A 13243-nucleotide genomic window follows, 5' to 3' on the forward strand; every position below is an offset into this window, starting at 1 on the left:
TTCCAACCCAGAGGGCAAACTAGGCCTTATTGGGATTAAGTAGTCCGGTTTCCTCACGATGTTTTCCTTCACCGAAAAGTGACTAGTAAATATCAAATGATATTTCGTACATAAGTTCCAAAAACTCATTGGTACGAGCCGGGGTTTGAACCCGTGACCTCCAGATTGCAAGTCGCACGCTCTCACCGCTAGGCCACCAGCGCTTCTATCGTATTATCACAAAAAAAAATCTAAACGTCCTCGTGTTAAAAAATCTGTTACAATAGAAGATTTTGTGGGTAACATTTCTCACTTATGATTTGTTCAAAACCCACTACTGAATCGATTTATTTTGGGTAACATAGTTCAGGAATTAACTTTATATTTAAAAATCGTGATGTTAGTAATTCTGCCGTGTCACGCCCAACTCCGTTAACTTGAGCTGTAACTCAATTTATGGATAACCAGTTTAAATCGTTTTAAAAACCATGAAATATATATCTTCTAAAAGAAAATTTTGAAAATCTTCATTATTTACTGAGAAAAGCATATAACTAACTCGTGTAACTTCATTTTTTTGCCGATGGCGTCAGGCACAACTCAATTAACTTGAGTTGCATGACTGACATGACATGACTGACTGTAGTCAGGTTTTAACTCCAAACCACCTACAAAATATTTTGTCAATCCCTGAAAATATTATTTTATGATCTTCATTCACAACACGCTTCTAAATTGCGTAATATATCTTTGGCAGCCATTTCAATTCACTTGAACGCTAATTTCAGCAAACTACGGAGAAATTCGAACACTTTCCATAATTTCTATGAAACAGAAGTACATAGATCGAACAATTTTTTGATATTTTGTAGATTTTGAGTGTTGAAAGCAAATGTAATCGTAAACATTGCTAAATATTCATGCATTATTGTGTATGACCAGAATTAGGATGTGGGTTGACATTATCCCATGGCCTTATTAGAGTTTAACTGTGTGGGAGCTATTTTTCCCATGGCCCGGTAAATTGTCTTGTCATGTCATAAAAACTCACGTAAGTAATAAAACAGTTTTTGTGTTCAACCTAGAGCGAATTCATGTACCTAGCTATAAAATCTCCTTTTAAAGGCTTTCCCTGAAGAATTTCTTCTTGTAGATAGTATCATAAAATTGAATAATTGTGTTGCTTTTAACCAAAAAGTAATGAGGTAAGTATTTATCCCATTGCCTGTCTAGGTGTGAGACTGTGTTACATATATACAGGCTGATCAATCCAAATGGGTCAAGATTGAAAAAACGTTTGAATGCCCTTATTATTAAATCGAAGCTATGGTTGTCAAATGTCGACCGTACCGTCCCTCAGGATATATTATCGGTAGTTATTTTATTATACTTACAAAAAATAAATACGTACCGAGAATGCCCTTAAACGAATTAGGTACCTACTCGTATTTTTGATACAGCCTGTATACTTAAAAATAAATAACAAAAACCAAAGAGCCCCAAAATCTAATCGGGTCATGGGAAGAATAGTTCCCACACAGGCAAATTCTAGCCAGGCAATGGGATAGAGTCATCCCACATCCTAATTCTGGTCATATCACAAGGACGCAGGAGTATTTAGCAAAATATATGATTATATTACCTTACAATCATTAAAATCATGAAAATAACAAAAAATGGTTCTATATATCTGCTTGTGTTTTTCTTAAATTCAGTAAAGTGTTCGAATTTGTAAACAAACCACTAACATCACTGGTCAAGTGGATTTAAATGGCTGCTAAAGATATATTATTGGATTTTGAAGCGTGCCATGAATGAAGATCATAAAATAATGTTTTCAGTGATTGATATAATGGTTCGTAGGAGATTTGGAGTTAAACCTTGACTATTATAACCGATATAAGATGTGGGTGGAATATATCCCTTGGCCTGATCAAGAATATAATAAGACAAAATCTAGTATGACAGTTCATTACTTAGACAGGCGATGTGATAACCGTAACCCACATTTTTATTTCTGGTTTAGAGGAAGATCTCCGACTTTCATAAATACATTTTTTACAAGGCGTTCAATACGGTTGCAACAGCATATAAAGTACGTATTAAGACACGCTGGTTCTTCGGGGCCTGGTAAAGGGTTAAGTTACCGGAGTTAGGCATGACTGGCCGAGCGCTTGGATTATACGACAACAATATTGGTAAAGTAATACGTGCCACGTCTGATCACGCGTATGTCATGTAACTTGACTTACATAACTTCGTGTGACCACTATAGTATGGAAGAGTTGATCATGCCGAACCATTTAATTCGAAAAAAAGGAAAACTATTCAATTATGCGAAAAAAAAATTAAAGGGCCTATTCTGTGACCATATTTCCTACATGTAGATTAGAAAAATAAAAAAATTACGATGAACCGACAACATTTGAATCATTAAAACTTTAAACGTAATTATCTCGAAACTCAACTTTTAAAGTTACATGAGATGCGCGTGACACGGCAGAATTAGTACGTCAAGGAGGTCACTAATGAGCTTCTGGGCATGCGTCAATCGCGGGCGGCGTCCGGCGACATCCGGAGCTGGCAGTGTCACATATATAACTCTATATTACCCAATTAATTGCTGGCTAGCAACTGCTCTATCGACACAGTGGTTTAGGCAAAATTACAAAATTATATGATAACTAATTCCCACTGCTACTTTGGAAATATCTATTTTAAATTTAAGAAGGGGTTGTATCACACAAGATATTACGTCCCCAAATTATTATAAATAAATAAATATAGCAGGACAATTTTCCATAGATTGACCTAGTCCCAGAGTAAACTCAATAAGGCTTGTATTGTGAGTAAACTACGATATGTACAGTATGTACATTCAACACGGGCCAATATTTAAACGGTGGTTAGCTTAGCTTAACATAGGACCTATGAAGTTTATTGAGATATTTTTTTCTTAGAAATATAATGAAAATATTAAACATACAAAATAATTTGTCCGCGATGTCAAGCAACGCACAAGTTACGAGATACGAGGTTTTTAAAATACCTAACTGTCAACACTTGTTGGCAGTTAATATAAAAAGCTCGTATCTAGTAAATGTCATGTCATGTACTTAACTTATAAAAACTTTTTAATTAATGGCTACATGGATAAATTCTACATCTGGTTTCATTTATCGCCCATATTGGCTTTACACACTGTATACTTAATGTGTTTTATTGTTAAATTGTTATAGATATTTATACAACCAACCTTTTTATTTAATATTCAGTGCGGTACTTCTTGTCTAGACCCGGCTTTGAATAATCTATGCCCAAAAAACTCTTCACGACATTGCCTTTTGTGAAAATAAAAAGACATAGCAATAATAAACGTTGCCAGCTCGCCCTAAGGCACTTTTCTACTAGAGAAGCAAACGTTATGTATTTATTATGTACTTATGAAAAATTAGAAAGCAAAATTCGACCTAGGGATACAACATTAAACTCCTTATGACTCCAGGAATGCGTGGTAATGTTTTTTTCTTTGCTTCATCATATCAACCTAAGTATATACGTCCCACTGCTGAGCACAGGCCTCCTCTCATGTGCGAGAGGGCTTGGGCTATAGTCCCCACGCTAGCCCAATGCGGATTGGGGACTTCACATACACCCATGAATTTCTTCGCAGATGTATGCAGGTTTCCTCACGATGTTTTCCTTCACCGAAAAGCTAGTGGTAAATATCAAATGATATTTCGTACATAAGTTCCGAAAAACTCATTGGTATGAGCCAGGATTTGAACCCGCGACCTCCGGATTGAAAGTCAGACGTCATATCCACTCGGCCACCACTGCTTCAAATGCTTTGGTCAATAAAAAAAATCTTGCCGGTTAGTCTAGTCATGTGCAGGCTAAACTGGTGTAAACCGTGTATATAATTGATTTTTTTAGCATTAGAAATAAGGTAAATAATCTTGATGTGTCTTTTAAATTGAAAAACACATTTTAAAAATAAGTTACGGCAAATATGTAACAATTATGAATCTAATACGATCATTTATATTCTTCTGCTTTCATAAGTAATAGTTACTGATTTTTAAAAAGCGTTTTTCAATTAAAGGACATGTCAGGATCGCTTACCTTCTTTCAAGTTCTTTCTAATACTAAAAAAACGAACTATAGGCCAAGGAAAGCTGAACAAGTAACTTAGTACTGGAGGCCATCGACGTGCGGCGAGCAATCTCATGGACGCCGATGCTGAATTAACAATTTGTTAAGGGTTTTGTAGCTTGTTATCATACAAAAAAGACGATCACTCCAATTAGAGTGGTGTTAGTAGTTATTAGGCGCACGCGCATCAATAAGTGCGAGAAATCAAAACCTTAACAAAATGTTAATACAGAATATGCCTCAAGGTAAATAATAATATTTCATGCAGTTATTGTATTGTATTGCAGTTCGGGCGATTTTTCCGCAACTCGACGGCTTGCGCCTATTTTGCGTAAATGAAGCTATACATATTATGATACAAAATAATCCCATCAAAACGAATGATTACACAATACACATTGATGTTTTCATAGTTTATATTTCTCGGGTTTTATAGTCAATTACTTATAGTTTCCCTATGTCCGTCATGTCCGCAGTTAATTACTTTGAACTTAAAGTACAAAAAAATCGGTTCAGCGTATCTACATATTTATAAATTCCTTCATAACAAATTATCAAACTTCGTGTTGTGACTAAAATTTTGTTTGTCAGATGTCAACCCTAAAATGGAACGCGTTCGGTCATTATTCTATCTACACAAATTGTATTTCAACATTTTCTCATATCGCTGTACCAGTCGCATATCGTTATTGCCTATTTGCAAAATTAAATTTGCCCGAATAACCCCTGAGTAGAGCTCGTCTCTTCAATTTAGGTAAGGTCGAAGAGAGCATGTTCGTCCTAAATAGATAGGCAAGTTAGCAATTCAATGGATAAGAGTTTCTAATTTGTAAACTTTGGGAGTCCGCATTATAGAGACGAATGTTGGGCTCCGCGGAAACGATTTAATAGCCATATTTAAGGGCGGCCTCTTGATCCGCTTACAAAACGAATTGGTTGCGAAATTGCTTTCCGGATCGGACTAGTTCGATGGTAGACAATTTGGCAAGACATTTGTATTCTCGTGGAGATAAATAGACTAGGTATTGCGGAATAAGTACTCGTCCGGCATCTGATAGCGCACGTCGCTCGCAGATCGCTCGGTTGGGCTTGTGCCAATCATTACCTTCCATGTTACTCATCTTGCAGATATTAAAAAATATTACTAGAAATTAAATACTAAAAGCAAATATAAACCGTACCTACAATGGCGTGAAACGTTTCATAGAGCATTTTGGCCGAAAAGCACGTTCATGCAACATGACAATCATGATATTTAGCGCGTAGCCTAACGAGGGCCGATACGTCTCATAGTTCTGCAAATCCGTACCGTTTTCATTTTGTCCACAGTATTGGTTGTTTTATTTATTACCCTTAGCATTGCGCAATCCGTTATCACAGTAATGGGAATAGCAATGTTAACAGTTTTCTCTCATTGTCTCTAAATGGGATGCCACGGCAATTTGCTCATCGTGCTGTTTTTAAAATGGGTATTTTATTGTTCTCTCCTTTATTTAAACTGAAATTACTCCTCATTCATTAGGACGGGGAGTCGGGACGCGACGCTACTCCATTTTTATTTTCCATTGTTGGTATTCAAAATTAAGACCCAGCAAAAATTGCTTCGTTAATAAAGGTCTGACGATTAATTTGTTCTTAGATCTGTTTTTTATTTAGAGAAATGTGACCATCGAATAAAAAAAGTTAACTGATTTATATCGGAAAAATAAAATTTACAACATTAAAGTCAGATTAGATCGAAATTGAATAATGACTGCAATAATCCTAGATTAAATATCACTTCAGGGTTCCACACCAAAAGGGTAGAAAGGTATCGCCACATATCTCGAGAATAAGCTATGCGATCAATTTGAAATATAGAATATAGGTAGGGGAGAGCGGGGTTAAACGTGCCGGAGGTAAGTTGATACGATGGGAATAGGAACGCAAGTAAACCATGGAGCGATTCGTATGATGTTTGTCGCGAAAAGTCAGACCACTATGCGGTTGCAGGAGCCGTTTTCGTTGCTTCCATTATAGTAGAATAGTAGTTATGGAAAATAAACCAAAAACGAAAGCACAACGAACCCCACGGATAATCACATTTTTGCTTTGGACTTGTTTTACTCCTCCTTCTTCTTCTTCCTGCCCTTAGTCCCAACTTCATTTGGGGTCGGGCCTTCTTGTGCGTTTGCGCCAGGCCGGTCTGTCCTGGGTTGTCAACAATGGGATATTCTGAGTTTTTAGGTCCCTTTCGACAGTGTACCACCAAGTGGCGGGCGGTCTGCCTCTGCCTCTTGATCGCTGCGTGCTAATGTTCAGCACTGTTTTTACGGAGTAGCTATCGTCTCGCCTCATGACGTGCCCGTACCATCTTAGTCGCCCCTCCTTGACCTTCTCGGCTATTGGTGCAACTTTGAAGGAACCTCTTACATATTCGTTTCGTACTTTATCCAAGCGCGTCACGCCTCCTGCCCAGCGGAGCATTTTCATCTCTGCTGTGTGTAGCTTTTGTTCGTGCTTCTTCAAAGTTGCCCAGCATTCGGAACCGTATGTCATGGTAGGTCTGACGGCCGCCTTATATACTTTTCCCTTAGTTTTTATTGGCACTTTTCTATGACACAGAACGCCGGACAGCGTTCTCCATTTAAGCCAAGCCGTATTAACTCGATGGTCCACATCTCGATCGATTTTTGAGTCATCTGTTAGCATAGAGCCGAGGTATTTAAAACGCGAAACTTTTGGGATTTTATTGCCGTCCACTACAAGATTGCAGCCAACCTCCTCAGTTCCTCCGAAGTCGCATTCCATCAGTGAACGAATATACAAGGAAACATTCTGTCCGCTCAATTATGACCCAACGTAAACTACCCCGCGATAGGCGGTACTTACAAACTGCTCGATTGGCAACCTCAGTTCGACCGAGTTGACAGTCAGTGACAAATGGCTAAATTGGTTTATAAAAACAACGTTTTTTTATAACTAAAAATGGCTTCATGTGTCTGGAAGTGGTGCAGAAGTTACTCTGCTCATACCAAGGCCACTGGAATCACTTTTCACATGTAAGTAAACAGATAAATCCACTAAAATTTGGAATAAATATGATGACATTTTTTCAATATTACCGTGCTAAGCTAAAACGTAACACCTGCATACTACTTTCATAATAACATACGACTTTTTAAATTACGAGGATAATAGGGATGATGTTATGCTAAATGAAGTAGACAATTTTATTAACTTAGTTTGATTTAGGTATCCTACATATTGTAATAAATTCCTTCTTACATATTTACTTATATCATTCTTTTTTCTTTCATGGGATGGAGGTATAAAAACTACCGAGTTATTTAAAATTACCTAATTATCAAATTTCGTATTATAAACTGAAATAATATATAGTAGTGTTTCTACTTGATAAAAACAAATTAAAATATTTCCTGGAAAATAATTTAATTTGTTCAAATACTTCATAGTAAATTTCGTATTGTTATTCTAGTATTTGTTATGTTACTTTCCATTTAGATTCCCTTAAGATCCTATCGCAGAGAACTATGGACAAAAGCTGTCCAATTAGAAAGACATGAAATTGATTGGATGCCTGACACGATCTAGAATATGATCTATTTATTTCAAAGATGAAGATTTCCACTTGTCAGAAAAAGGGTTCACGACTTTACGCAGCTTAATAAAACTGCTTTACCGATTTGTACCCATGAGATAACCATACCCGGTCTCCTATATGTAAATATGTTTTTTCTGTCACTCTTTCAATGAATTAGTTTATCAAATACACACATTATGAATATGTTGATCATTTGAAGCCACCCTCTGCTGTCACGACTATATGCTACGACCAGGTACTCTCTCAAGCCATTTCCGTCAGCACAAAAAGAGCGCCAAATTTAGAAAATGTAAGCGCGCGACGGTTATGGTCCCATACAAAATTTTAATTTTGCGCCTTTTTCTACTGATAATCTTGCTTGACCGGTTATATATATATATAAAATATTTCCATTGGAACTGAAAGTGGGGATGAGCCTTTATCGTGTCTCCGCCTGTTCAAAATTTTTTCACCCGATTCGTGTACCCATGTAAATTTTGCAGGCTGAATAGCCTGTCCGATTTCTAAGATCAAGCTCGCCATACATTTACTATACTTGATCTTGATCTTAGAAAAACTGACAGACTATACCTGAACGTGACTTCGCTCTGCCATACAGATTGCTAATAAAATATACCAAGCTGTAAAAAATACTTATAATAGCGGAATACATTTATACAACAATGAATATTTTACTTATGTTGAGTTAGTCTGTTATTTTTTTAAATTTTAACTAGTTATCTTTTAATTGCATTAAATTATTATACGTGAATTATTTGACTAGTTCTTCAATTTATTGCATAAACCTATCCCTGTCCAAGTCATATTCTAATCAAATATGAACCGCGGACTCTCAGCGGCCAGTACGTACATCAAGAAGGTTATTAGCGGATTAATGTTGCTGATTGGTAGTTATTGACGTTATATGCATTTCATCTACACTTAGCTATGTACATTTGTGTAATAGAGATGACTATTATTCCGTTTACCAGCTTCGATTACAGGCTCTGTAAACGTATCGTCTTATTTAAATGTAGGCGTAATTGTGTATGTGTGCTAATTTGTGCCGAGAATTTGAATGGCAATGTTCCCAAAGGCGGTTTCCTTGTATATGCCTTCGCTGCATTCCATAAACTCCGTTTTGGTGCGGCTCACTCGTAGACCGTGTTTTTCGATTTCAGCTACCCATCCGTCTAAAACTTTTTGGAGCTCTGATGCGTTGTTCTCCACCAGCACTATGTCGTCTGCATACATTAAACTCCATGGGATCTCTTTTTGGATGTTTCTTGTGATGTAATCCATACACAGGTTAAATAATAATGGGCTCAGAGCTGATCCCTGATGAACTCCTACTTCGACTTTAAACGGGTGGGTTATACCAGCGGTGCTACGGATCTGGGTGGTGACATCCTGATACATGTTTCAGATCAAGTCAATGTAAACTTCAGGCACTTTCTGCGATCGGAGCGACTGCCATACCAGCTTTCTCGGTACCCTATCGAATGCCTTTTTGAGGTCTATGAAGACCATATACAGATTTTCCTTATTTATTTTATATTTGTCCATAAGTATTCTTATAGTCTGTATAGCCTCTATGGTAGATCTTCCTGCAGTAAAGCCGAACTGGTTTTCTGTGGTTTTAGCAATCGCTGTTATCCGTGCTCCAATTACTCGTTCCCACAGCTTTAGGGTGTGCGATGTTAACTTTATGCCCCTGTAGTTGTTACAATTAGCGACGTCGCCTTTATTTTTGTATATGGGACAAAGATAGCTCCTGCGCCAAGAGTGTGGTATTTGTCGCTGTATTAAAATCCTATTGAAGAGATCTGTGAGCCAGGGTAGTGAATCCTCTCCCAATATTTTCCAGATGTCAGCCGGCACGTTATCAGGTCCAACGGATTTGTGGTACTTCATTTGGCGTAACGCGAGTTTTATTTCTGTTGGTGATATACAGTCTATAGGTCCCTCAGAAGGTGGTAGCTCTGGTAGTGGCTCACTAGCATACTCTTCATTAAGGAGTGTTTCATAATATTGTTTCCATCTACGGTTTATTGATGCATTTTCTGTCAGTAATCTACCTTGATCGTCTTTTATATATTTATTGCACTTGATATCCAGTGATGATTTGTGACGTTGTTTAGCAATTTTGAATATGGTAGTTTCATCCGTGGCGCTTTCCAATTTCTCATAGAACTTTTGGTTAGACATTGCTCTTGTTTGCGCGACTGTAGCTTTTGTTATGGTTTTCAACGTTTTGTAACTTTGGACTTGTTTTACTATCTGTTGATAGTACACAACAAATTATCATATATTTCGACGAACTGCAAAATACTCTTTTAGCGTGTGTGAACTGAGATTTAAATATTTGACGGGTAAGTTATAAATTTTAGCAACGGAACAACCCGCCCCATAGCGGGGTTAGTTGTTCCGTTCCGACCTATCTCATAAAAAAAAATCTGGTAAAAAAACTGTTTAACGATGCACAAAATAATATCGCTACTCAGAAACGCAAATAATCATTATTTAATATAGCGCAAATCAAATACTTTTTCACACTGTTTTCATAGATCAAAATTGTATTTTATGAAAATCGGCACGTTTAAAGCCGCTCTCCCCTAGTTATAACAAGGCTAACCAAGACACGCATTTAATGATTTTTTTAAATATTTTTATTTATGAAAAATACCCAATATGAACGAAGGACGTTTTAGCAAAATTTCATAGTCTAGTAACTAGATCAAATGGGGTATCATACCATATGAAAGATACGGCATGAAAGAGCGTTCATTCTAAAAAAAATATTTACTTACAGTGCAAAAAAGGGTTTAAGAAGGAAAATGAAAAAAATAACGAGGCTCTTGTCTCCAAAGTCTAACCACAGGAAAAATATGCAGTTACATTATTGCACAGTGAATCAATTTATCAAAAGATGGCGCTGTACATTCCGATGCTCATTTTCTACTTCGCGCTGTTACTTTTTTTTTCCTATTTTAATGGGGTCAGGCCAAAAATCTTTGCATAAAATAATTGAAAGTTTGTATAGGTACCCACTAGAACCCTTGATGAGAGAGTCAAATAAATTCGCACTTGACCATTTTTCTATGGACTTCAATTGTATCACGTATTGTTAATTATTATGCCTTATTTTGTTTAATATAAAGAATCAAAACTGTACAATGGAATAGTTAGCCGTTGTATTTTGTTTAATTGTTCATATTTTTGGGTTCTGTTTGAAAGACAGAGGGAATAAGACAGTGTAATATTTTATTGCTTTTGGTGACCATATTTGTTGTATACGTTTGTACTGTTGGCATAATTTGTTAAGGGATTAATGTTTGAGCCCGTTTATGAGAGCGTGATGCGTACACATATTTTGTTGCTGAAGCATCTGTCAGGCTCAACCGGCGACGGCACGAGCGGACGACAAACAAATTGCCCATCGTATATATTGATGAGTGATGCAGCCGTATTTTAATGCATGAAACATTGTTGCAGCATTTGTGGCTTTGAATATTATAATTGCAATAACATTTAAATTTAAAAGTTTTTTTAACATGATAAACATGATAAATACCCCTGTTAAAGAGGGGGTTAAGCAATTTTACAAAGACAGCCAAAAATAATGCATAAGCTGGCTCTGCATGAACAACATATATGTTATGATAGTTTGTAGGTACACTGAAATTTATATTATATTCGTTTAGGGACTTGTTTTGGGCAATTACAATTATGATTACTCAGCACGCCTATAGTTCGTTTTTTTAGCATTAGAAATAAGGTAATCAATCTTGATGTGTATTTAAATTGAAAAACACGTTTTTAAAATAACTCACGGCAAATATGTAACAATTATGAATCTAACACGATCATTTATATTCTTCTGCTTTCATAAGTAATATTTAGCTACTGATTTTAAAAAGCGTTTTTCTATTAAAAGACATGTCAAGATCGCTTACCTTCTTTCTAATGCTACAAAAATACGAACTATAGCATGTTTTTCCATGACTGGCATGACTCCATGTCCACTTCACTTGAATTCGTGAAGACGTTTTTTGACAAGACACTTTAAACGTACCTACTATTAGTCGAATTCATATATCGAGACCAAATTAAATATGTATCGTCGTACGGGCTGGCTCGCAGGTATGCAAAGTGTATGAAGACTGTGTATTAAGAAAGAAAGAAAGAAATACATTTATTTACTTCAACCAACCAGTTAAATTACAAATTTTACATAGACACATAGACGTTAAATAGGACCCCCACTCAGCGTAATGCTACGACGGTAAGCCGCAACGCTGATTTTCGGTGGGGACGTAACTTATCACTAACTTTAAGGCCCCAATACACAATGGGCTATCGCCGGCCACTCCAAGGGACGCAGCCTTGCGGTAGGATGAGATAGCAATATCACTTGCTCCCTCTAACGCATAAATGCGTCCCTTGGAGTGGCCGGCGATGGCCCATTGTGTACTGGGGCCTTAAAACTAATAAGCAGATAATTAAATTGACAACACATACAGGAAAAATTTATATAACTGAACTACAAGATAACAAATTTGTTAAGGCCTACCGCCACCATAAAACATAACAAAAACATGAGGATATAGTACGAAAAAGTTAAGAGTAAAGAAGTTAAATGTTTAAATTGGCATAGTGCGAGAAAGAAAGAAATAAGGGTAGTTGATGCTATTAATGTTGCCGCTAAATATTTTGGGTGTTAGATAATAGAATACGGTATGGTATTTATGTTTGAAACTATTGATGGTTTTCAACGTGCGAATAGGTGGAGGTATGTTATTCCAGCATTTGGTAGCGGCGTATCGAAAACTACCGCGAAATGCGGTTGAATGGTGCACAGGGCAGACAAGTAGTAGGACCTTGGAGGACCTGACCTCGGCAACCCTGGAGCGTAGCAGCCAAGTTAACTTGGATTAAATGTAATAATTCCAATATTTTGAAGCCCGATTATTATTGTCTTTTGGTATCCATAACATAACTGGGGCTTATTTCTAAAGCACAAAGTTCAACAAAAAATATTCTATAAAAAAGCGTAGGTAAAGCGGGTCGACAGTATCTCGAATCGAGAGAAGGTTGAGATTTCATATTGGCATTTTCGTATTTAACACTTCTATCAGAATCACGATAAAAAGGGATGCCATTGAACTCGGAATGTCTTTTAATCCTTGCAAATATTCAGATTTTGTGATTGTCTACTTAGATATAACATATTTTACTTACCTTTGGACAAACCAACTGTAAATAAATTGATATTTAAAATATGATTCAACGTCAACTTACGAAACCAATTTGTCAGACGTCCGACAGAGTATCCGAAAACCAATAATGTCTAATATTTAATAAAAATACGCCCCGTAATCTTAAATATTACCCGAATACGGGATATGTACGAAAATTTCAGCAGTTTATTATATGTATAGCCAAGTAAAGTATATTGTATGTGATGGTATGCTTGTGTCGTGTGTTTCACTGTAGCGTTGGAACTACCAAGTGAAATTGGATAGA

The 13243-nt window shown here is 36.6% G+C and overlaps 2 protein-coding genes and 1 long non-coding RNA gene across 3 annotated transcripts; 1 reads left to right on the forward strand and 2 right to left on the reverse strand.

Annotated features, from left to right (window-relative positions):
• The first annotated feature begins 627 nt into the window (after positions 1–627).
• Positions 628–1956, forward strand: LOC134664134 (uncharacterized). Its single transcript, XR_010098211.1, has 2 exons — positions 628–1053; positions 1821–1956. It is a non-coding gene; the product is annotated as an uncharacterized LOC134664134 (long non-coding RNA).
• Positions 1957–6276: 4320 nt separating this feature from the next.
• LOC134669431 (uncharacterized) lies at positions 6277–6672 on the reverse strand. The gene has a single exon (XM_063527384.1). It carries the CDS (start codon positions 6670–6672, stop codon positions 6277–6279), a length of 396 nt encoding a protein of 131 aa, XP_063383454.1.
• Positions 6673–8773: 2101 nt separating this feature from the next.
• On the reverse strand, positions 8774–9136 carry LOC134670305 (uncharacterized). Its single transcript, XM_063528395.1, has one exon. It carries the CDS (start codon positions 9134–9136, stop codon positions 8774–8776), a length of 363 nt encoding a protein of 120 aa, XP_063384465.1.
• Positions 9137–13243: the final 4107 nt, after the last annotated feature.

The sequence above is a fragment of the Cydia fagiglandana genome, chromosome 1 (genome assembly GCF_963556715.1).
Source record: "Cydia fagiglandana chromosome 1, ilCydFagi1.1, whole genome shotgun sequence".
In the NCBI taxonomy this organism is placed as follows: Eukaryota; Metazoa; Arthropoda; class Insecta; order Lepidoptera; family Tortricidae; genus Cydia; species Cydia fagiglandana.